The sequence below is a fragment of the Trematomus bernacchii genome, unplaced genomic scaffold, assembly GCF_902827165.1.
Source record: "Trematomus bernacchii unplaced genomic scaffold, fTreBer1.1, whole genome shotgun sequence".
NCBI classification, from domain to species: Eukaryota; Metazoa; Chordata; class Actinopteri; order Perciformes; family Nototheniidae; genus Trematomus; species Trematomus bernacchii.
In genome coordinates, this window is record NW_022987869.1 from 1,335,088 (window position 1) to 1,361,005 (window position 25,918).

A 25,918-nucleotide genomic window follows, 5' to 3' on the forward strand; every position below is an offset into this window, starting at 1 on the left:
TAGCCAACATGTATCTAGCAAATGTTTAGCAAAATATTAGAAGTGAGGCTACTAGACTAACGTTAGGTCTACTGTAATAGCCTCACTTTTAATATTTTGCAAAACATTAGCTAGCACTAGTGTTTTGCAGTTGCTAGCAGCTTATTGGGATTTGATGCTAGATAGACAGGCATTGTTTTGATATAATAAATTAAGCATTATTGTTAGTTAAAGTGGACCTATCATGCTATATTATAATAATATAGTGTAGGACCATACCTATATAAGGCATATTTATACTTTTTTTTCCTTCAAAATACCAAACAGATCATGCATTTTAGCCATGCCTCATTTTGCTCAAATTGCACTTTTTTACCCCTGTTTTTGCAAGGGCTGATTCTGTGAGAACAGCACCACCTACAGACCTGGCATATGTACTACAGCGTCTCCAGCGCTTTCGAACGGCAATGGCCGTGGCTGTCTCCTCCTGATTGGTGGAGTTGGCCCAATAGCCGTAGCGCCACTGTCCTGACGTCAGGACAGTGTTCAAATCTGGATCAGTTTTGATCAGATCCGTTGCAGCCCCTTTTTTAGAGATTTGGGTATGGAGGAAAATAGAGAGGGTTGTGTTTTCTGACACTTGGTGAGTTCCCTGGAACACCGGGGACACATATTCATGTATAAAAGACGTACAAAAGTGCATTTTGCATGATAGGTCCCCTTTAAGCATGTCAGCCTGCAGCCCCACTTTTAACTCTCTGTCTCTCTCGAACTCATTGCAGATGGCTGCACTAAAGAAAAGGGCACAGAGAGGAAACCAGTTGTAAGATGTTTAAAAGTTCATTAAACATAATATATGCTTAAATGCATTTCAAAGAAGTTGTGTTAGAGTTTGTGTTATTCTACATTTTGACACCAAGATTTTCTGATTTTACTGCAAATGTATATCGGTTCCAAATATCGGTTATCGGTCTCCTTGATTACTAATAATCGGTATCGGTATCGGCCTTGAAAAAGCCATATCGGTCGATCCCTAGAAACAAGAACTGCAAACAAAAACCTATGTTAAAACAAAGAAAAAAGACTTATAGTTTACATGATTACACAAATGATTTTTTTGCAACTTATAGTTTTATTTTAGAAATTTATTTTATTTTGCTTGACTCAACTCATAGTTTTGCTTTATTCTGAGAAAGTGTTGCTTTATTGCCAGCTAAAATCTCGCCTAGGGCAGCAAATTGTCTAGAGCCGGCCCTGCATTAATGGGAAACCCTAGTTTGTACATGTTCAATACATTTGTAACACTGTACACATGAACGTTTATTTTTTCGGTTCACCAAAAAAAAAAATCTCACTCCAAGCTGAACTCAAAGGTTGGCAGCCCTGTGCTGATGCATTCACTGTCGGATAACATGCAGGTAACTAACTACTAATGTAGCCGGACTGGGGCAACGAGTGTCAGTAATAACATGTCAAAGCTTACTAACGTTAGTTCACGTTAGCGTTAGCTGACTTAAATTGGTGACAGTCAGGGCACGTTTATCAGTCACGTGACCTTATTGTAAAGTGGTGTTTACTAATAAGGCAGTAGTCTATGTCATAGTGTTAGAGCCTGACAGTTCATTCATAGCATTCAGGAATGGATGCATCCATGCGGATGTATTCAGCTACGGTCATTATTTAGTTTTGAAATGTTTAAATAAATGCTTTCATATAAAATAATTGATGGAACAAAATCTATAAGGCACATTAGAGAGTTTCTTTTTTACTGAATGCATTAAACGCGGGGCTTTCCTCTGCTAGCAGGCAGTGTGCATCGGACTGCTGTCATTAGAAGGCTGTGGCCAGTTAGCAGAGTAGCAGCCGACCTGAGAGTCCCTGCCATGGTAAATGAAAGCGAGACAAAGCTGCAGGAGACAATGCAGTGCTGTAAGCTGCTTCTGATCTTTGCTTTTTAAATTACACATTTCGCTTCCAGAAACCCATCCCCCTCCGTCTCTTCCATCTCCTCTGTCTCCGTATCACTATTAACCTTCCATCGCATTCCGTGCATTTTGGAGACAGCCCCCATACCCCTCCCCTCCCCCAAATGACACTACGGCTGGCTGTACCTGAGCCCGAGCAGCCTGCAGCCTGCAGCGGGCTGATGCAGAGCTGCAGCATTGTTACAGCCGCTCAGCTGCACTGATGCCCGGCAGCAGCACCGTGAGGAGCCCGGCTCTGGACACCGGAGCTTACCTTGCTTTGGCCGATCTGTCGTAGCCCCATCCCGTCCCAGCCCCGAGATCTCCGAACCCTGCAGCGGGGTAATTCCTCTCCATGAAAGAAAGGCTGGATGAAGATGGGCAGATAGTGAGGGGGAGGGGAGGGAGGAATGTGATCTCTTCTCTGCGCTCGCTTCTGTTTATTTCACCGCTTCACGAGCCTGCAGACTGGGAGGAATGGAGGGAGAAGAAGGAGCGAGGGGGGGGGGGGGGGTCACAGCAGCCAGGAGCACCTCCTCCCTCCTCTCCTCTCCCCATATATCTCACTGTCTATTGTCTTTGGTGCTCAGCTTATGAGTCGTAGAACAGATGCTCTGCGTTCTTAAGCAGCTTTAATAAGAGGAGCAGTTACACATCCAGCCGGCAGCTGCACACACACACACACACACACACACACACACACACGCACACACACACGCACACACACACACACACACACACACACACACACAGTGAAGCTACTTTCGATCATTGTGTTCACAAGACGCCATTTTTAAAAGAAATGACTGGGCTGGCGTTCATCCTCTTTCCCTCCCTCCCTCGTGCACACACACACACACACACACACACACACACACACACACACACACACACACACACACACACACACACACACACACACACACTGTGTCATGCACAGCAGTATGGTGTATTGTGACAGACTCAGCTCAGTGGCGTGCTGTGGAACAGCGTGTGAAGGAGGATGCTGACATCCTGCTCTTTGGGTGTATCTACACACACATGTGGACCTCACCTGTCTGTATCGGCCTGACAACTTACAACACTTGCAAAAAGACTGGAGGCATGTGTAATTGTTGTGTAATTTATTACATAAAACATGCTCAGTTTTTTTGGAAAAAACAATTCTCCCTATGAAAAGATTCTTGTCTTTTGTTGCTTCGTTTAGAAATACCTTACAAACACAACACAGTTTGGTGTACAGCAGTGCTTGAATTGGAATAAAAAAGGTGCCAGTACTCTAAATCAGCAACTGTTTCAAGTCAATTTATTTATACAGCCCAAAAACAAGAATTTGGCTCAAACTCATAGTATATCCTATAATGCTGGTGGGTTTGTCTCTTTACTGTATATTTTAGAAAGGCTCACTGTACTTAAACAAAATGACTCAGGGTGCATCTGAGATTAGAGGGGGTGCAGGGGTAAAGTGCTATTTTTATAAGTAAGGAGTGGATCTAACACAAGATTTTTTTTTTTAATATTGAAGTTAAAAGCATCAATCTGGTGCACTTTGAGAGCAAAATGAAGAGCACATCTCTCAACATCCATATGAAACAGAACTGTAAACAGATTTTCAATTTCTTTATGGATATTTTACAAATCACTCCCTTTTCAAACTCTATTCTTGTTTTACTGTCATATAGTATTTCATTTTTAGTGAGTTACTCATAATGAGTACCAGGAGACAGCGTTTGGTACTCTGGTACAATTGTGGTGAAGGCATCTGAGTTAGATGTATTTGAACCGAAATGTCTACAGGCATGGCAGAAGATGGCATCTTTTTTACAGGAAATTCCAGCCAATCTCTGTTTTTAAACCATGAGCTGCAAAATGAGCGCCTTACCCCACTGTACAGGCGAGTTGGGAACTTGTTTAAATATACCTGGGCAGGCTCTGTTTAGCCGAGGTCCTCTGGCACTTGTGGGCCGCCGAGGGGTGGCGGTGTTTGGGGCGACGGAGACTGCTGCTCTGGGGGCGAGGCAGGCAAAGCGGCGGCGGCACCTCATGACGCATCTACTGAGTACTGAGTACCGCCGTACCGGTACCGTGCCAGTACTCAGTAAGAAGTAACGGTACCAGATGGGTACAAATCAGAAGTCCCGGTACTGCGTACCGGTGAGTACCGGCCCAATTCAAGCACTGGTGTACAGTGAAACCACAAAAATGAACCGCACCCTCATACTTTAAGCATCAAGTGTAGTAGACAGCCAACACGCTTTGTTCATCATTCTGTCAGTAGCGTCCTTTCGGTCCTAACTTTACTTATAAATACAGTAAGTAGTTGACTCAAACCCCCGGTGCCCACCACAGCTCCAGCAGAGGCTCAGACCTCTCTCTCTCCGTCCCCGGGATCAGCGGGTTCTGAGGGCGCGCCCCTGTCAGAGAGAGGAAACATTTGTGAGAGGGCTCACACAGCAGCGTGTTGGAAAAAGACAGAGCTGCAGCATACTGTGGACCACTGAGAGCTCCAACAGACTTTAAATAAAAGTGTAGACGATGTTGGGGGATCAGAATGGTAAGCGGGCCAGGTTTTTCTTTTAATTCAAACACATTTTGCGGTATTAGGATATGGGAAAAACTATCTTCAATGAAAGATGTATTTTTTTAACATACAGTACATTTTGTAGATAATGTAGGTTTGTCATTAGGAGATTTCTTTCCAGCTTCACCTGTATGCTTTGATGGTGTTTGGCTGGATCTTGGACCACCACACAGGCCTGATCCATGAAAGATGCATGTACATACTGTAGCATCCCTTACCCTGAATAAGGTGGTGGGGAGGCATCATGTTGCCCACTGCGGGTCAGAGCCTCATTGTAGCTGGGTAAACCTGGGACCATGATCCCAGCCAGAGGCACGGTCTCTGGGGCTGGACGGCCGTCTGCTGCCATCCTCACTGGAGCTCTGCACAGAGGAAACACAAACACTCAGTTACTGTCACGCTCAGTCTAACACACATGATGCTCATTTGTGTTTTTAAAGATTGAAGTGTGGACATTTATGGTTGTGCTAGAGAGTGAGCTCAAACATTAGGATCTCTCCTGTTGTTAGGGGGTTTGACTCATTATTACTGTCTGTCTGTTTAAGTTATTTTACTATGCTTTGAGATGATCCCTGATAATGTTGTGTTTTGTCTTTTTTCTTCAGTCAGTTATTTTTTACAGACTAAGAGATTTGTTGGCCAGGCACCAGGAAGGACATTGATTGATAAATGTATTAATGCAGGATGTTATTAGGTTGCATATACCATTTGACATTTGAATACATAGAATAGAATACAATCAAAGATCAAGATTATTTCTTCACAAGAAATAATAGCCGGACATTGTTTTTGCAGTTAAACTTAGAGGTTTCTTTAGGAGAACAATCATATTTACTTTTTGTCCCATGACTCCCTCCTACAGTAACAGAATGTTTAAAATAATTTATTTCAGAAGCCGCTGTATGACAAGTGACCTTCCTGTAGTACCTCGAGCCTGCAATCAACATTCAAATATTAGGCACTCATTTTTGACCAGCAGATTTCAGGTTTTGGACATTCTTGAGTCATGCTAGTTAGAAGGTCAGGGGGGCCGGGTAACTGAACCCAGACATATCATTAGAAGAGGATCCTTCCCATACCACATCCGTTAGGAGAGCTAAAATGTTATGGCCTGAGACAAAGTGCTGGTTGGAAGGCCTGAGGGACCAGGGGTTACATTGGGATTTGATATGTGGGGGGGCTCTGTGTGGAGGTATATACACAAAACACTTGTACGTGCTTTGTTGATCTGTCGTACTAGAATAGTTTTAAATATGTGTGTGGAAATCTCAGTTCATTTGTAGGGCTGCGTGATTATGGCCAAAGGTTTGCTGTATATCTCACGGTAAACAATTTCACCATCACCACATTCTGTGATATTATGAGCGATCATAACTCAGCTTTATGCACACGCATACATTTAGCATGGTTTAAGAAATGGGCTCCGTGTTACAGGACGGGTCAGGTGGTTCTGCAGCACCGCCGCAGACTCTCTGCTGATTAGCGGAGTCCGGCGGCGGGGGGCTGCAGCTCCTGATCGAAGCAGAGACACGCGCTCACTAAGCCGACAAACTATAGCCGGTCACAGAGTTCTGCTATTTTAAAGTATCGACCCTAAATATAGTGCTGTCAAGAACGAGAAAAGTTTTAACATATATATAAAACTATATATTTATATATATATATATCGTTTTTGGAAAACCTATGACAAATGTGCGAGGGCGATGACGTCAGATCGTCCTATGTGCCGGGCCCAATTTAACCCCTGTGAGGGACTACAGTTATAATTGTATTCACTTTAATATAAGTTAGCTGGATAAAAGCGCACCTGTGTGAATGTTCACATCAGGGTGAACTTCTGGGACTGACCTTCGTCCACTTTTGTTCTTGGCTTTGTAGCAGTAGATTCCCAGCACAGTGGCAAAAACAGCAGACACCAGGACAGCCAGGATCCCGGCCACCAGCCCTGACACATCCACTTTGGGAGAATTCGCTGCAAAGACAAACACCACTAACATCACACCATTGCTTCATATTAACCTCTCATACCATCAGTCAGCTCTGAGTTAGGGAATGAGAATGTGACGTCATCAACGTGAACTCGTCCATCTTTGGAGGATAGTGGCGACCTGTCTCCTGAACCTGTACAGCGAGCGGAGTGGCCATAACTTTTCACTTGAACGTTTTAATGGTCAGTAAGTTATGTTGTGTCTCAGGCTTTAACAGCCACTCCTATGACCTAAGAACAAAACAAAGACCATGGGATTACATTTTATTCTTCTAAACTAACAGGGAGACGAGGGGGACGTAGAAACCTCAGCAAGAGACGCTGAATGTGTTGAACTAGAGGACCACAAATCACTACACTGGGAACGTGATTTAAAACAGTCGCAGTATGACATTAATTATGCATGATAAACTGACGTTTTGTTAGCATAGCATCAGCTGTCTTACCTCTGTCCGGATGACTCAATAGTTGTCATTAAACCTGTATATTAAACACCGCCATTTGTGAACTTGACATTGGCCATCAAATATTTAATATTTTTGAATTACCTAGGTAATAGACACTTACTCCAAACACCAGAGAGGACCGACATCAGAGACACTGATCAGTTCATGCTTCTCTTAATTCATACGGACATGTGTTATTCATTAACACTTTTTTTTACTTTGGAGGTTATTTTTCTTTACTTGCTTGTAACGCGCTTTGAACACTAGGAAAAGCACTTTATAAATAACATGTATTATTATTATTAAAAAAAATGTATATAACGCTCACTCTGTTCCTGCCCAGAGCTTCTCTTTGTATTGGCATATATATTTTGAGCATACTATTCATTTAGATGCAAACTGCTGACAGATCCCGGGAACGCTGATATTGACGGCTGCAGCTGTTAGATGATGCTATCCTCCAAAGATAGCCTTGATGCCCCAGAATGCTCCGCAACTCCCATTCCCTATTGCAGTAGTTTGTTCCCGATTCGTACAAAAGTATTTTAGGTGAAGAACCAAACCAATCACTTCCTGAAACAATCTGTCTATTCCTCGGTTCAGTTGGGAGCGAGTGGTCATTTGCAAACTATATCTTATCCGACTAAATTCAGAGCTCATTGGTTCAGAGCTGATGGGAACGTGTGGCAGTGTTTGTGTTCAGTTAGTGGGACACTGTAGAAGAAGCACCTAGCATTAATATCATTCACAGCTTGTCATGATCTGTCTGTGTTTTATTTTGTATTGTCAAGATCTGTCTTTGTTTTCCCGTTTTACTTTGAAAGGTGTTCAGCCCCTGTCTCATGTCTGCATTTGCTTCCTGTCTGTGTTTTCCCTCCTGTCTGATTGTGTTCACCTGTTAGCCCCCCCCCCTTGTGTTTCACCTCCCCTCTCCAGCTGTGTCTTGTCTTGTGATTACCCTTGTGTATTTAGGGTGTTTCTCAATGGGTGTTTCTCAATCGTGAATACGCTTGCTTGGTAGCACATGTCTGCCGAGCATCTTGCTTCAGAAGCGAGTCAAGAATACTTCCTGACATTTGGAAAACGAAGTGTGGAACACGCTAGCAAGTGTGCAGGTGTGCGTCATATGAGAGGCCCCGCCTTACATCTTCCGCCACAGATTTCCGTGCGCAAAGCATTGTGGGGATTTTAAGACCGCGAAGTCTACTCATGTGCAGACTCGATATTTCTCCAAACGGAGTACGCCGGGCTCGGTAGATTTCCAAGTATACTGGAGATTGGAACAGTACTTCGGTGGCACTCGATGACGTAGTATGCTTGAAATAGTGGCTCTGAAGCAGCTTTACTCGTGATTGAGAAACACCCAGAGTCGAGTAAAGCTGCTCCAGAGCCACTATTTCAAGCATACTACATCATCGAGTACTGTTCCAATGTCCAGCATACTTGGAAATCTACCGAGCCCGGCGTACTTCGTTTGGAGACATTTCGAGGCTGCACATGTGTAGACTCCGCGGTCTTAAAATCCCCACAATGCTTTGCGCACGGACCAATTTCCCCAAATCTGTGGCGGAAAATGTAAGGCGGGGCCACTCGTATGACGCACACCTGCACACTTGCTAGCCTGTTCCACTCTTCGTTTTCCGAATGCCAGGAAGTATTCTTGCCTCGCTTCTGAAGCAAGACGCTCGGAAGACATGTGCTACCAAGCAAGCGTATTCGCGATTGAGAAACACCCATAGTCTTGCTTGCCCTTGTGTCCCTTGTCAGTTCGTTGTCGTTTTATGGTGGTTTGGTTCCTGTTCCTCGTGTTCTGGATTTCCCTGTTCTGCCCTCCTATGGTCCCGGTTTGTTTGTTTGTTACTTTCTCTTTTGTTCCCCCTTGCCTGCTCCTGTCGTTTTTGTATTGAAACAGCTTTTTATTTAATTAAAAGCTCGCTTTTAATAAAAAAAACTCTTTGTTTATACTGCTTTTGGGTCCGCAATCTTACCAAACCGTGACACAGCTTACTTTTGAGATATTCTAAATGACCAAAGATACACTCTAATAATGTGTTGCAGCATTCAATAGTACCCCCAAATAAAAATTGGGGATTTAAAACAGGCACTGTGACCAAATCGGGAACTTTAACTGAGCAGATATAATAAGTAACATTAGCTATACAGAAATTATACTAATCATAATTGATTATTATAACAACCATAAACATGTTGATATGCATGTATTTTGAACAAGAAAACACAACATTGAACTGAATGAGACAAATTCCAAGCGTTCAACTACAATCATGGAAATCATTCATCTTTTAAGAAATTACCTTGGCTGTCGACATAGCTCTTCCAAAATGTTTCCTAAAATTGGAGAGGAAAGAAACATTTTAAGAGTTATTGTTTAATTAAAGCAAAAGTGGGTTATGTACGGAGCCCTGGAGGGTTCATAGAGAGAAAAATAAATAAAACGAGGCCACGTTTTATTAATTTGTGCGCACGATATACTCTCTCGTTCGCACAAGATACTTTTTCGTGCGCACAAGATACTTTTTCGTGCGCACAAGAACGAGAAAGTTACCGGTGCGCCAAGTAGGAAGTGGAGCACACAGGAGACAACCGTTTCATTGCAGACAGTGGGGAAATGGCACTGCATACATTATTTGAGATATATTTCAAACTCGGACTTCATTTTAGGGACATTTCGGCCAGAGGTGTAGAGCTATTTGTTTAAGCACCAGATCGGCAAAACAGGAGAGTCTAAACCCGTCTGCCTTGATCAATGAATTCATGTCCGTGACTCTCACAGTATCAGCTATCTGAAAGAAAAAAGAAAGCTGTGTTTTTTACGCGCCGCCTTCACTGTGTTTACCTTCATTAGAACAGCTGAATAGAGATCGAGGCTGCTACGTTTATAACCACACACACACACACACACACACACACACACACACACACACACACACACACACACACACACACACACACACACACACACACACACACCCACCCACCTCTACACACATTGAACTGCCCGATTATTCCCCCTATTACTCGTTTTATGAAGGAGATGTCCGGTCACCGGGCGCATGGTGTGTAAATAACCCAATTTGTGTTCTGTGAAACTGAAAAGGATATGACATTGTTTTTGTTACTTTCGTTGCAGTTGTATATGTCGTAAATGTAATTTAGGTTAACTTCCTGTTTTATTTAGATGCTTTTATTTTGAAGGCAAGTTTATGCTGTTGACAGGAAGTTGTTGTTGCTATGGAAACGTGAAATGCTAAATGATGTGTGTGTGTTTGTGCTCTGCTCAGCGTGTGTTTGTGTGTGTGTGTGTGTGTGTGTGTGTGTGTGTGTGTGTGTGTGTGTGTGTGTGTGTGTGTGTGTGTGTGTGTGTGTGTGTGTGTGTGTGTGTTCGGTGTATGTGTGTGTCCGACCCCGGCATTTGTTTTCAAATTACCATGAACAGTAATTTACACACATCTGGCTAACTCCATCTGTGTATTCCCAAGTGAAAGAAGTTTGTTTAATCTTAATCTCGATGTAGGCTAGTGCTAAGTGCTGTCGGAGTGCACTGGAACGAAAGCCACTATCATAATATCTTCTGAAAACAAATGCCCACACACACACAGACACACACACACACAAACATACACACGCCCTGGCGACCGGACATCTTCTTCATAAAACTAATAATATGGCGTAATAATCGGGCAGTTCGATGTGTCTAACCATAAGAAAGTATCTTGTGCGCACGAGAAAGTATCTTGTGCGAACGAGAAAGTATATTGTGTGCACAAATTAATAAAGCGTGGCCTCGTTTTATTTATTTTTTTCTCTATGAATCCTCCAGGGCTCCGTAGTTATGTATTGTATATGAAATATTTTTGGACAGCAATAAATGAAATGTCTGTGTCTGCCGCAGGACTGATATAAGTCTGCCTGCCTGTCTGTCTGTCTGTCTGTCTGTCTGTCTGTCTGTCTGTCTGTCTGTCTGTCTGTCTGTCTGTCTGTCTGTCTGTCTGTCTGTCTGTCTGTCTGTCTGTCTGTCTGTCTGTCTGTCTGTCTGTCTCTCTCTCTGTCTGTCTGTCTGTCTGTCTGTCTGTCTGTCTGTCTGTCTGTCTGTCTGTCAGGCTGCTGACAGCTGTTTGTTGTTCATTCTGATATTTTCCGTTGATAAAGATAATTCTGGAGGAGTATTGGGACGGCTGATTGGATGGCGACCTATTGCACAACCCTCATGTCCAACATTTAAAAGTATATAATATCACATGTGAGTGTTGAGCAACTCAATGGACAGAGGCAGGAAGGACTGCTTATAGCGGTTCAGCCTGCTCTTGGGAACCCTGAATCTTCTACCAGAAGGGAGGAGCTGGAGTTCTGGGTGGAGAATGTGGGGGGATCAGACACGATTTGTTGTGCCTGTCTAAAAATTGACTGCTCATATATGTTTTGGAGAAATTGATGTTTTTTAACCCCCATAACTTTCAGAGCAGTCTGTACCAGGCTAGCGATCTGTGACTTCAACTGGACTGTCAAGTTACCATGCCAATACAAATACAATGCAAAATAGCAAATGTAACAATGTAATGATAATAACTAAAGCCATGCCTTTAGTCATTAGGCATGCCTTTAACTAAAGCCCCCCACCCCCTGAAGTCTGCGCTGTCCCCTCTCCTGTAAGCAGTGTAGGTGTACAGAGACAGTGTCTTCCGGAGCATTACCGTCTGGGTGTTGTCCTCAAACACCTCCCTGGCCTCCTCATAGCTGCACTGCTCCTCCACACACTCCCGCTCCAGATTGTCAGACACCACTATCTCAAAGTCCCAGCTGTTATAGAGCAGGGAGCGGGACAGGAAGGAGGACGCGGCCTGGCCGTCCAGCAGCACTGCTGTAGGACACAGAACACAGGACAGTCATATCAGTGAGGAGACATTTTTAAACTCTGGAGTGCTCTCACCTTTTAATGATCTACTGAGACCACAGACTCACAGACTCACAAGGTCGCTAGAAAACTAATATGATACTACAGGATTATAATTTGTGTTATGTTCATCACTTTAATGTTAAATCTAGTAAATTAGATGCTCATTTATGTTTTTGATGTATATATATATGGCTGTGACGCTTGTAAGTTTCACCAATAGAGTTATATCTTAACCCTTTAATAATATATCGATTATAAGTTGATCATACTTTGTAATATAAATAAGAATCTTAATCTTGAGAGTAAAGCTGTAAACTAAATGTGATGAAATAAAAAGTACAACATTTGCATTTGAATTGTAGAGGAGAATAATGAAAAAGGAGATACTCGAGTAAAGTCTCTTTAAAACGTAAAAACAGTACAGAACAGTACAGTACTAGGTGAAGGTGCTGTTCAACAATGCACACATACATATTACAAGTGCCCAGTTTTATATATGAGATACAAACGTCATAATGGTGTTTTTTCTTTTGGTGGGTGTTTCAGTGTCTGTGCTAACCCTGACCAGGTGAGGACAATACCTGCTGACCAGGGAACTCACCAAGTGTCAGAAAACACAACCCTCTCTATTTTCCTCCATACCCAAATCTCTAAAAAAGGGGCTGCAACGGATCTGATAAAAACTGATCCAGATTTGAACACTGTCCTGACGTCAGGACAGTGGCGCTACGGCTATTGGGCCAACTCCACCAATCAGGAGGAGACAGCCACGGCCATTGCCGTTCGAAAGTGCTGGAGACGCTGTAGTACATATGCCAGGCCTGTAGGTGGTGCTATTCTCACAGAATCTGCCCTTGCAAAAACAGGGATAAAAAAGTGCAAATTGAGCGAAATGAGGCATGGCTAAAACGCATGATCTGTTTGGTATTTTGAAAAAAAAAAAGTATAAATATGCCTTATATAGGTATGGTCCTACACTATATTATTAAAATATAGCATGATAGGTCCACTTTAAATACAGCACTGAAAATCTAAGGACTTCAGTGTCTGTGCTAACCCTGACCAGGTGAGGACAATACCTGCTGACTCAGCAATCTCTGTAAGTTATATTTTTGTTTAAATAGACCTATCTGTTTCATTTATTCTACTCTGTATACATTTTCTACAGTTATTCTAGCTAAAATTGTGCTTTTGGGAGACTTTGAAAATCTCAGATCTGCTAAATATAAACCTGTTACACAGGACTGAGTGGGGCACTTGGCTGTAATGGGGCATTTCCACCATGGCGCGGAGCGCGGTTTAAACGTGCCGTGTCGTGCCGGGCCCGTTTTTGGTTGCGCTTCCACTAGGCCTAGTTCCGGCCCGGGGGTACTTTTTCACCTCTTTTCTGGCCCGACAAAATCGTGGTTCTATCGGGGCCAACAAACAGGGCTGAGTCGGGCTGAGTTTGCTAAACTAGAGAGAGAATCGCTGGCAAGGGGGCTACAACTACAACAAGATGAACATATTTGACCGTGATTTAATTGTAATACACGTTTCAAAATGATGCCGAAGTAACAATATACTGATACCGGTTAGTAAAAACCATGAATTAATGCTTTGACAAGTCTGCAGACAGACGGCAGGTGAAAAACCTTTTAAAATGCGTGTTTTCTAAATGGAGATTGGCTAAGCTAACGCAATATATGCTCCGACCGTCCACACTCACAACAACGGCCTATACAGACATAAATAAAGCAGCGACTGTATTCGCCATGACACAGACAGTCTGTGGTTTGTACTTGTTTAACTTTTGTCTAGTTTCTGAACAGATATGAGGAGCTGTGAGCTTGAGTGCTAACAGCTAACGGCTGTGTTGTTTTTCTGGGGTTCTCATTGAAGATGACGTCACGGCTCCGCCTACACTGCGTTACTATAGTAACTACCCCAGTTCCTAAACTGTAATGGAAGCGCAGCATGAAGTGAGCCGGCCCTGTTAAGGCCCAACGCGGCCAAGCAGTACCGAGCGTGGCCGAGGCCGACCGTGGGGTGGAAATGCGCCATAACTGTGCTTTACAATAGGCAGGAAGACTCTACTGTCACCCATCAGCTGTAGAGAGTTAATTAATTAAAGGGGTGTAGGCCCACAGCTGTGACAACTCAGCAATCAGGACAAAGCTTCCATTTTAGGCAGCTCTTTCCTGGAGCGTCAGACAGACGAAGACTGACAAAGACATTGGAGTCCTGCGGGAGACTCAGATCCTCCTTCGCACTCTCCAAGAATTTGGTGTTTCAGGCTCTGCACTTTCCCTCCTCACCTCATACCTCAAAGACCGTACCTACAGGGTAACTTGGAGAGGGTCCGAGTCCGACCCTTGTCAATTAACTACAGGGGTCCCTCAGGGCTCTGTTCTTGGTCCCCTCCTCTTCTCCTTGTACACAAACTCGCTCGGATCTGTCATTAGCCCGCATGGTTTTTCATACCACTGCTACGCTGACGACACCCAATTAATTCTGTCCTTTCCCCGCTCAGAGACCCAGGTCGTCGCACGCATCTCTGCTTGTCTAGCTGACATCTCTCAGTGGATGTCTGCTCACCACCTCAAGCTCAACCTCAAGACTGAACTGCTTTTCCTTCCGGGAAAAGATTGTCCCACCCTTGACCTAACAATCAACATCGGCCCCTCTGTTTTTTCCCCGACTCAGACTGCAAGGAATCTGGGTGTGACCCTAGATAACAAACTGTCCTTCACTGCAAACATCGCTGCTACAACCCGCTGCTGCAGATACACGCTTTACAACATCAGGAGGATACGTCCCCTCCTGACCCAGAAAGCGACGCAGGTTCTGGCCCAGGCTCTCGTCATCTCACGCCTAGACTACTGCAACTCCCTCCTGGCTGGTCCCTCCTGGCCGGTCTACCTGCATGTGCCATCCGACCTCTGCAGCTCATCCAGAATGCAGCGGCTCGTCTGGTCTTCAACCTTCCTAAATGTTCCCACACCACGCCACTCCTCCGCTCCCTTCACTGGCTTCCGGTAACTGCTAGAATCCACTTCAAGACACTGGTACTTACGTACCATGCTGTGAATGGATCTGGCCCTTCCTACATCCAGGACATGGTTAAACCATACACCCCAGCACGTGCACTCCGCTCTGCATCAGCCAAACGGCTCGCTGCACCCGCACTGCGAGGGGGACCCAAGTTCCCATCTGCAAAAACACGTCGGTTTGCTATCCTGGCTCCAAAATGGTGGAATGAGCTCCCCATTGAAATCAGGACAGCAGAAAGCTTACACATCTTCCGGCGCAGACTGAAAACACATCTCTTTCAACTCCACTTCGAGCGATAGAATTACTAACAAAGAATTTCTATCAAAGCACTTATATACTAACAAAGGACTGGCTTATCTAAAGCCAGTTGAGTAGCACTTGAAATGTTTTGGCTCTATAAAACCTGATGTACTTATATGATTCTGTTTTCTTCAAGTTTGTATCTTCTTGGTCGAATGCACTTATTGTAAGTCGCTTTGGATAAAAGCCTCAGCTAAATGCAATGGAATGTAATGTAATGTGGGTGCAGTGTGTCTGAGAGGAGGGTTCACCTGGAGCCGGTCTGGAGAGCACGGAGCAGCAGGTCAGCTGAAGCAGGGCCAGCAGGGCCAGCCCGGGGGGCCACACCCCCCCCACAGCAGCCCTCACAGCTGCCATCACAGCGCTACACTGCAGGAAGTGAGCAGAAGAGCCTCAGCAGTAATGGATCCACGCCTGTTCAGACGAGCCAGTCACCTCCTCCTCCTCACTGTGTGAGTGTCTCTTAAAGCTTCCAGGAAGAAAACAGCACTAACTCTTTCAGATTCACAAAGACATGGAGGTGAACTTCTTCGTGCTGCGTTTCAGGTGAAACCGTAGTGAGTTGTGCTGTTTTCCCAGAGGAACGTCACATTACAAACCTGTTGGACAGCATACCAGCTGGAGGGAGGAACCTCCACAAACCTGTCTGTCAGCCTGTTTCACTGTCCACACACTGCTTGTTTACTATGGGCTCAGAACAGTCTCATAATACACACATGCACACAGAAGGATTCACACTTGTATTTCATGATCCGCAAAAGGATTCACACTTGTATTTCCGGATACACACTTGTGTTTTTCAATGCACACACAAATGTGTTCCGTTTCATATACATGTAAATAAAATACAAATACAAAAAAAGGTTTTACATATGTATTTTTGATCACATATTTGTTTTCCGTTTAAATCCCCTGCACCTACAAACACAAACCGCTTTCTGTGCATGGATCGCTGTGCATTCGTGTGTGGGTTTTTTGAGACTCCCCTGACGGTGACCCGATTCGTACTTGTAATTTTTTCTATCTATAGCCAATCAGATGTCTCCTCAATTCTAAGCCAATCACATGAGCGCGTCCCCACGAGGGTAGATTTCTTGCGTTCATGACACTTCATATACGCATTTTGCGCTGTCCGGAGCAGGGTGGACAGAATTTATTTTACCGGACAAATTTGAAACTTACCGGTCATGTTTCAATAAGAAGAAGAAGAAGAAGAATTGTGTAGCAGAGTTTCCGTTAGCAGGTAATTACCGGACTATGACCGGATATGGCTAATAACACGGGAGTAACGGATCCCCTCTTTTCCTCTCTCCCTCCATCTCTCCTGACAGCCCGTCAGTTTCTCATGCAGCTCGCTAAAACTTCACTCGCGTTTATGTCCATATCGATCAGATCTAGCTCTCCTGTTCGGCCTTTATAGAGAGCACCGATCAAACTATTAAGAGTGAATATCGGCCGATAATGACCGGCGGGGCTCCCCCCGTTGACAGTTCACTGTCTAGCACTGGCTTCGTAGTGCACTGATCGATTAGGCTAAGCTAACCTGTAGCTGCTCCCTCCACACTCACAACAACTTCATACAGACATAAATAAAGCAGCTGTATTCGCCATACAGGAAACACACATTTAAAACGGTTTTGCCTGCCATTTTTGTGTACACAAGCATTCATTAATGGTTCGGAAAGTGGCACTATACCTTAATAATTTAAATGCTTGTATTTGCGTGCATTTCATGTTCGGAAAGTGGCAATGTACTGAGAGTGGAGGTGTCCTGAGATTAGCGCCTGCAGGCAGGCTCCATGGACCAGTCAGCTCCGGACAGCGCAAAATGCGTACATGAAGCGCAATGTCATGAAATCAAGAAATCTACCCTCGTGGGGGCGCGCTCATGTGATTGGCTTAGAATTGAGGAGACATCTGATTGGCTATAGATAGAAAAAATGACAAGTACGAATCGGGTGACCGTCAGGGGAGTCTCAAAAAACCCACACACGAATGCACAGCGATCCATGCACAGAAAGCGGTTTGTGTTTGCAGGTGCAGCGGTTTTAAACGGAAAACAAATATGTGAGGATCAAAAATACATATGTAAAACTTTTTTCTGTATTTGGATTTTATTTACATGTATATGAAACGGAACACATTTGTGTGTGCATTGAAAAACACAAGTGTGGATCTGGAAATACAAGTGTGAATCCTTCTGTGTGCATGTGTGTATTATGAGACTGTTCTGAGCCCATAGTTTACTCACTTGTTTGGCCCATCAGTTACAGTAACAGGGTGTGTGTGGAGTTCAGTGGCGGCGCCAGGGTATGGCTGGGGTAGGCTACAGCCATACCAAGAAATGGCTTAGCCCCACCTTAGCCCCACCATGAAAAATGATGTTAAAGCTCCCATGTCATGCTTTTCCGGTTATTACCCGTCCCCTTGTGTGTTATGAAGGTTTTTATGCATGTAAACGGTGTGCAGAGTCAAAACCCTCAAAGTACACCCTGTAGCGAGTAAAACTCTAACACAGAAAATACCTCCCCAAAACGCCTCGTTGGAGATACGTCACTGCCCATTTGAGTCTTCCATTTAGTTCCGGGTACCGCCTGATGTCATGCGGTACCCGGAACGAAATGGACCAATCCCGAAGAGCTATGGCCACACCAGCAGCGGCGTGTTCCTCCTCCAGAGGTTCGAAGAACCGGCACTTCACAGACGAAAGCTTCCAAAACATTGCCCAGTTTGAGGCCGGATATGCACAGCTTGTTTGGACCGTTTGGAGCAGGGGAAGATCTGGGTATACAACCTGTAAGTTTGCATTGTTATTTGTGTATTTATCAAACAAGACTGTTTAAATGTGTAAACTGTGTTGGACTGCTAAGCCATTGACACAGTGCTAACTGTGCTAACTAAGTTGCTAGAGTTTCCATATATCAACTCTAATATCAGCAGATGGCCTTGCATACATGTATCTCATAGCAGGAGAATGTCTGCATTCACACACAAAATACCTATTGACAGTATACTGCGGGTGATTTGCCGGTCAGTCGCGAAACGTAATTACATTATAGCTGGCGTAGCGATCTAACACACGGAGCTTGAGCTAGTTTTGGTCAGAAAAACATTTTTGTGATGCTACGTTGCTAGCGTTTAAATATATCAACTACAATGTCAGCAGATGGCCTTACATGTTTGTCATGGCAGGAGAATGTCTGCAGTCACACACACGGAATACTCATACAGTATACTCCGGTTTACCGTACATTGTGACCGTACATATACTGCATGTAGCTAACGAGGCTAGCTGTATGCTAGCGCAAAACAATGTATTCATGCAAGTTACATTGTATGGTAGCAGAATACCCGTATACGATTGCAATTATAAACACGTTATTGCTAGCCTAATATGAACCACTAGCTTTTGTTCATAGTAGTTTTATTACACTGCATTATAGTTGCCTTTCCTCCAAGCTAACGTTCATATCGTGTTAGCTACCAAGGTAAACAAAGCTAGGTTAGCATATTAGCAGGCAAGCTGTTCATTACACAACTACTACTAACGAATCTAAAACAACTAAGTTTCTCTAATATTTTGTGATTTGCATTTGATTTCGTCCAGCCAGATCCTGGCGGACAATACATGACGGGGAAGGGATTCTACTGAGGGTGCTAAAAGGCACCGCACCGCACCGGCTGTGCGCAGGCAAGAGGAGGAGGAATGGATGATATACCGTGTATATATGTATATTTATGTTCATTTTGTACATTTCTAAAAATAAAGTTTAATGGAAATACTTAGTAGGCCTATCCTTTCTTCCCTGAATTCATATATAGCAAACCATGATTTGATTTCTCATCAAACAGTAGTAGTTTATAACGGGTAAAAATAACTTACTCTTTGTTATGAGAGTAGCTCGTAGGCCACAACGGAAAGACAAGGAGACATACACGAGTTTACAAAACCACGGCACATTTATTGTGGTAAATGCAAAGATAGGTGGTTGAGAGGATCGCAGAGTTAGTCTTCCTGCAGCCGCTTTGGAGAGAGACTGGGGCCGTAGTGTCCGGAGGTGTCCGTGATCGTGCTGATTACCCTCTTCAGCTCCACCCCATCGTAAGACAAAGGCCCTGGGGCCGTCACACTCTTCTATAACAACAGTTAAAAATATATATGTATATAAAATATACCGCTGTACCGACGCCATGATAAGACTGATGTTACGCTGAGAGCAGCCGGGAAAAGCACTGACATGGGCGCAGCCTCTCTGGTGGTTGACTAATCAGAACGAGTGGCCGAGCTGACCAATCGGAGCACACTAGGCTCACAGGGAGGGGGGGGCAAGAGCTCCAACGAGTCGTTTAGTGGAGAAAGTGAATACTGCTGAATACACATGCTTGACAGAGATGCTGTATGCGAAACCAATGTGAGTTTGGAAAATTGCACAGTATAAATCTATTTTAGTATACCTCAACAATGTAATTATGATCAGTGGAAATGGCCATGACATGGGCCCTTTAAAGTAAGCAAAATAAAGTCCGCCAACTCGCGCGGAGTAAATTGCACAGACAGCAGTTAGTAAGATTGATTTCAGTAGCCACTTGTCTGGAAATACCGAAGACTAGAAACGGTTTTGAAAACTTTTGTCACGTAGTGATCGTCTTCTCAATAAAACATCTTTGATAATGTGTTAGAAATTAAAATCAATGTTTTATGGCATAATTTAGTCTAAAACATACCGTCAGTTTAAAAGCAGTCTTATGAAGAACTCATTGATTTCAGTATTGTGTTCACACCTTAAAAGGTGTGAAAGGAGGGATTGTTAGAAATTAAAATCAATGTTTTATGGCATAATTTAGTTTAAACATTCCGTCAGCTTAAAAGCAGTTTTATTCTGAAAATCCTTCATTTCCGGTTAGCATTAGCATGTGGCTAACGTTTTGAAACCGTGAATTGAAGGTGAAATGACATGTGATGTTGTACACTAAACACACTGGGATTAGCACTCATTTATTGACGCTGAATAACGTTTATCAGGGAATGTTTAAATAACCACAGACACCAGAAGGATGTAATTTAGCAACAAAAAAGGCAGGAATTGCATTGGACCCGCCCCCCCCGACGACGCTGGCCAATAGGAGAAGACCTCAGATGACAACAGGAAGACCAAGCCAAGAATCGGGCAGTTTCTCCTCCTGACCTGGGCTGACCAACACATGGGGAGAGTGTCTCCGCTTGCAATTTCATTTGTAAACCACCGCATCTTTTGTGTAATTAAATGCTGTTAACTTTTATAAGCTTGCCTTGACTCTTTTCAGCCTCTCCTGCTCTCGGGGTTCAAGAATATCTAACAAATGTCTTCTGGCCAATCAGAATCACGATAATGGCGTGGTGTTGTTGCAGGAAGTCCCGACGGAGAATACTTTTGCTGTAGTACATCTCTATATACATCGATACAACATTATGTGTTGATAGAAATCAACACGTAATGAAATAAGACCCCACGGTTTGATGATTGATAGGTGTGTGGGCTGTCTTTCATTTTGACACACAGAACAATGGGGGCTATCCACCCTTATCCACAATGTAAAGTAATTCACACAGCCTCTTCCCTCTTCTCTCTGTGAGGAGCAGCAGGTTCAGCTTTCAGAACAAAGTAACAAAAAACTAAAATGGCATTCATTTTTTAAAATGTGTAGTAATAGATTTATTTATTTTTCTTCTCAAGAGAGTACCAGAATGTGTATTTTATGTTAGTATTTCAAAAAATCTCCTGGGGGGGAGACTCTTTCACCTGTGGGGAAATTGCAGGATTGGCTCCAGGTCGCCCTTTTTATTTACTACAAGACAAATGTGCCTTTTTATTTCATACAGTTCAATTTGGATTGAGACAGGGAAATAATCTAAACCTCACACGTGGCGTTTCACTGTCGGGGGGAGCGTGTATGTAATTACATTGCAAATACTGACTTGAGCCCCACCACTGTATGGGTTAGCCCTACCATAGATTACCCAACAAAAATACTCTGGAGCCGCCACTGGTGGAGTTAATAGCCGCTTTCACACCAAGTACTTTGCCGTACTTAGTGCCCAGCACTTAGTGCCAGCACTTCGTAGCCCCATGGAACTAAGTACAGATCGCGTTCACGCCGGAATAAGTTCCCTGGGGGAAGATTACGCAAATGAAGCCGCTGACGTCACTTCTTCTTCTTCTGCTTTGGGTTTACTGGCAGGCTGCAAACCACTTTACGGTGTATACTGCCACCCGAAGTCCCCGGCCGGAAGTCCCCGGAGTTGGGGACTGGCTTCAGTAGAAGCTGCTGGGACTCCCAGCAGCTTCTACTGAAGCCTTCCGAGTAAATAGCCAGAACGCCGACACCTCCTCATCACTCCACCGCTCCCATGTTTTTTTTTGTGTTGCCATAAGTTATTCTCTCTCCGTTGGCGTGCGGGGCCAATGCTAATGCTAATAATGCTAATGCCAGCAAATACAATAGCGGCTTCACAAAACTTTTCAGAGTTTTACGGGGCGTGGTTTGCAATTCGCCCAGCCAATCGAAATTGGTACTTTTTTCTTATGGAATGCCGTTTAAGCCAAATTAAATAACTAAATAAATACATATATATATATAAATATGCCTATGAAATAAATAAATAAGGTTATGAAATACATTCTGAAATAAATAAATAAGGCAATAAATGTACATTTAAATACACATTTATTTATTTCATGGGACTTCTCATTCTTCTAAATGTATTCTTTCTCTACTTCTCATACTCTCTACTCCTGTAATCTATTCATTCTATTTTCTCTTTATCCAAAACCTTTCCCCTCTCTGACCTCTCGAGGTTCTATTAGAGGGTAACAGGTTGCAGAGGCCTATTCCGGCCGGGGAGTGTTTAGACCAGGGGTCTCCAACCTTTTTTAGGATGAGAGCTACTTTAAAAAAATAAAACAAGTCGTGAGCTACTTTTACTCCTCTTTTTATTGTTTTTTGCAGTGTATATATTTAGCACATTTAAACATTATTATATGCTGACCTTTAACCTTTGTGTGCTGTTTGGGTCTGTGGGACCCGTTTGCAGTGTTTACTAAAATAAATTGTATTCAATTTAATTATTTTAACCTGCTTTATTTGGGGGTGGACCTCACCTCCTCTAGGGGGGTCCGGGGGCATGCACCCCCGGGAAGATTGTTTTTTAAATGTTGAAGTGAAATGCATCAATCTGGAGCACTTTGAGCACAACATGAACTGATGGATACAGCTCTCAACACTCAGATGAAAGGGAGCTGTATACTTTTCAATAATCCAAACATCTTTAGAATATGATCACAACCAATAACAAATCATTTAAACTTGTGTATTCTTATCTTATGTTACCTAGTTAGCATTCTTTCTTTCTATGCATATTTTACTAATCACTCCCCTTTTAAATACAATATAGTACACATTGGAATGATTTCTTACTTTATTTGTTACAACTATATTAAATAGATAAAGGTGTGCTCTCTCTCTCTATCTCTCTGTCTCTCTCTCTCTCTCTCTGTCTCTCTCTCTCTCTCTCTCTCTCTCTCTCTCTCTCTCTCTCTATCTCTCTCTCTCTGTCTCTCTCTCTGTCTCTCTCTCTCTCTGTCTCTCTCTCTCTCTCGCTCGCTTGCTCGCTCACAGAGGCTGTGTGCTCCTCCGTGGCGATGACGACTTGCGTTAAAAAAATAAAATAAACATATTTGTAAAGTGGGGGGACACAAACGGGATTTCGAAAAGTGGGGGGGACTGTCCCCAGTGGAAATTACGCCATGCATGTGTGTGCGTCAAGTGCAATAAATATGCAAGTTGCAACACACACAGAGTAAAACTCTGCCCCTCATGTGCTGTATAGGCTGGCACGACTAGGCTGTTCAATGGGGCTGATGTGTGGTGTAGATTCTGCCAGAAGGAAAGGTTAAACTCCTTATGAAGCGGTGAGCTGCCGCTCCACATTGCTTTTCTTCCAGACTGTAGAGATGGGTGAGTCCTGATTCATCCGGATCATTAACCCGGATCCTAGAAATGAGCTGGTCGTGACGAGTCTCCCCTCTCCATTAACCCGAGTCCTTTGAGTCCCACACTTGGTGTGACGTACAAATTAAAACTATAAATTGCGTCACTCGCTACTCTCTTTATAACATGTAAAATCACATTACAACGTACCCCAGTCCATCTGCCTACCCTTTAGCAAGTAGGATAGCTGCCAGAAGTGATCGTTTGGCTCAGGGGAGGGGACGCGGATCAGTGAAACTTCCTGCAGACTCGTGGGGACTCAGAGGAGCCGACGGCTCCTAACCGTAATAGCATAGCAGATCCAGAGATCCATACTCGTCATGTGCACGAGCATAGCCCCTCCTCCAGCATCCGGCTCCCGCGGCTATATTATGCACGAGTCAACAGCAGACTCGCAGATTCGCAGATTCGCAGATTCGCAAATCCTGACTCACTGGGTGTTTCTCAATCGCGAGTGGAACAGGCTAGCAAGTGTGCAGGTGTGCGTCATATGAGAGGCCCCGCCTTACATCTTCCGCCACAGATTTGGGGAAATTGGTCCGTGCGCAAAGCATTGTGGGGATTTTAAGACCGCGAAGTCTACTCATGTGCAGACTCGATATTTCTCCAAACGGAGTACGCCGGGCTCGGTAGATTTCCAAGTATGCTGGAGATTGGAACAGTACTTCGGCGGCACTCGATGACGTAGTATGCTTGAAATAGTGGCTCTGAAGCAGCTTTACTCGCGATTGAGAAACACCCACTGTGCAAAACACAGCAGACTCGTGCGGACTCAGAGCCGTAGCCATATAGCAGCAGATCCAGAGATCCAGCAGACTCGTCCTCATGCACGAGTCAACAGCAGACTCAGATTCGCTAAATCGCAAAATGACCTTTTTTTTGTGATCAATATGTTTTATTAAAGCAAAAGACACCACTTTACACACATTTAACACATACAAACACCAGTATTGCAATGATTACGCAGTCCATGAGAAAATATGGGGGGCATATGAATAGATATAATTATATGTTTAATAATAATAATTGTATAATTAAGACATTTTATATATTCTAACTGTTTTGCAATTTTCTATCATTTGTCATTGTTTGTTTGTTTGTGTGCTATGTTCAAAATAAACGTTTTGCCAAGTAAGATCCTTATTGGAAATGCAGCTATTACACGCAGGAGACTGTTGCACAACATGACAATTTTGTTAGAAGTCTACACTGAAACTTCATTTAGAGCCGGAAACATAATGGACTTAATCAAAATCGCGGGATCCGTGAATCCAGGTCAATGATCGAGAGACCAGTAGCCTACGAGTTAGTCAGCGGAACTTCACAGACTCAGATTCGCAAATCCTGACTCACTGTGCAAAACACAGCAGACTCAGAGCCGTAACCATATAGCAGCAGATCCAGAGATCCAGCAGACTCGTCCTCATGCACGAGTCAACAGCAGACTCAGATTCGCAAATCCTGACTCACTGTGCAAAACACAGCAGACTCGTGCGGACTCAGAGCCGTAGCTGTATAGCAGCAGATCCAGAGATCCAGCAGACTCGTCCTCATGCACGAGTCAACAGCAGACTCAGATTTGCCAAATCGCAAAATAACCCTTTTTTTGTGATCAACATTTTTTATTAAAGCAAAATACACTGTGTAGCGGAGGTTAATATAACGTCAGTTTAATATGCTCGTGAAATGCAACAACTTTTCGGTTTCACCGATAGGATTTCTACGGTCTTGGTGATGCTGACTCATATGACTCAAATGACTCGTATGATCCGGATCTCTTCAATGACTGACTCAGAAGACCCTGAGTCCGTAAAAGGATCCGGATTTGCCATCTCTACCAGACTGCAACGCTGGTCCCGCAAATCAAGCAAGAACGTGATTGGTCGATATTCATTGTGGGGGGTGGGGGGAGGAGTTCGCTATGATTGAGGTTTCGTTTATGCATAAGGTAGATTCTTTTAATTACATTTCCTTTATTTTTGGTGTAATTTTTACATTTTGGATTTGCTTGGCGAGCTACTTATTGAGGGCTTGCGAGCTACCGGTAGCTCGCGATCGACGTGTTGGAGACCCCTGGTTTAGACCGTATTCACAGCGTACCTCCTTACCTCTCACCAATTCCAATTAAGGTTCCAGTGGGGACCTTTCTCCCTGCGTGTGCCTCTCCACCTCTGTTTCTTACTTCTTACTTGCTACCCTTTTCCCTCACCCTATCCTAAGGGAATGCATGTACGTAGATACGTTGTGCCTCTCCACCTCTGTTTCTTACTTCTTACTTGCTACCCTTTTCCCTCACCCTATCCTAAGGGAGTGCATGTACGTAGACACGTTAGTTTAGCTGCTATAGGCTTAGACTGTCGGGGGACACCTTACTTCTTCCTTCTCTCTGTCTGTACCTGTGTACTCTCATGTTCCGATTAACCCAGCTTCCCCCACATTTCTTTTTGGTGTCTATCTACGCCGGGATCCTGAGTCGTGGCTGATCCTGTTGCTGCGGTCCTGTGTCCTGGATCCTCTATCCTGAGTTCTGGATCTGAGTCCTGGACTTCGAGTCGTGGCTGAACCTGTCTCTGCGGTCATGCCTGACTCGAGTTTATTAGTTCCACATGACTAAACCTAAAGCTGTGATTTTTAGCACCGTTGATTGCAGAGATGTATGACATTCAGAGGATTTGTGAGTTATGA

The 25,918-nt window shown here is 43.8% G+C and overlaps 2 protein-coding genes across 2 annotated transcripts in view; both read right to left on the reverse strand.

The window, feature by feature from the left end:
* prr12b (proline rich 12b) overlaps nucleotides 1-2,502 on the reverse strand; it is a 71,302-nt gene extending 68,800 nt beyond the window's left edge. Inside the window, 1 exon segment of the mRNA XM_034113799.1 lies at nucleotides 2,218-2,502. Coding sequence (XP_033969690.1) covers nucleotides 2,218-2,300 — 83 coding nt within the window. The 5' untranslated portion in view covers nucleotides 2,301-2,502.
* A 1,086-nt stretch (nucleotides 2,503-3,588) lies between these two features.
* Nucleotides 3,589-15,801, reverse strand: prrg2 (proline rich Gla (G-carboxyglutamic acid) 2). Its single transcript, XM_034113552.1, has 6 exons — nucleotides 15,457-15,801; nucleotides 11,670-11,836; nucleotides 9,273-9,306; nucleotides 6,373-6,496; nucleotides 4,743-4,886; nucleotides 3,589-4,357 (listed from the first exon to the last, which is right to left on the reverse strand). The coding sequence occupies exons 1-6, from the start codon at nucleotides 15,560-15,562 to the stop codon at nucleotides 4,306-4,308; spliced, it is 627 nt and encodes a 208-aa protein (XP_033969443.1). The 5' UTR covers nucleotides 15,563-15,801; the 3' UTR covers nucleotides 3,589-4,305.
* Nucleotides 15,802-25,918: the final 10,117 nt, after the last annotated feature.

Bases quoted from the DNA above. Each gene is read 5' to 3' on its own strand.
- prrg2 (XM_034113552.1), bottom strand. From the start codon at position 15,562: ATGGCAGCTGTGAGGGCTGCTGTGGGGGGGGTGTGGCCCCCCGGGCTG. The intron at 9,307-11,669 runs GTAATGCTCCGG...CTCCAATTTTAG, and splicing joins TTGAGGACAACACCCAGACG to GAAACATTTTGGAAGAGCTA. The intron at 4,887-6,372 runs GTCAGTCCCAGA...TCCTCTGTGCAG, and splicing joins AAGAACAAAAGTGGACGAAG to AGCTCCAGTGAGGATGGCAG.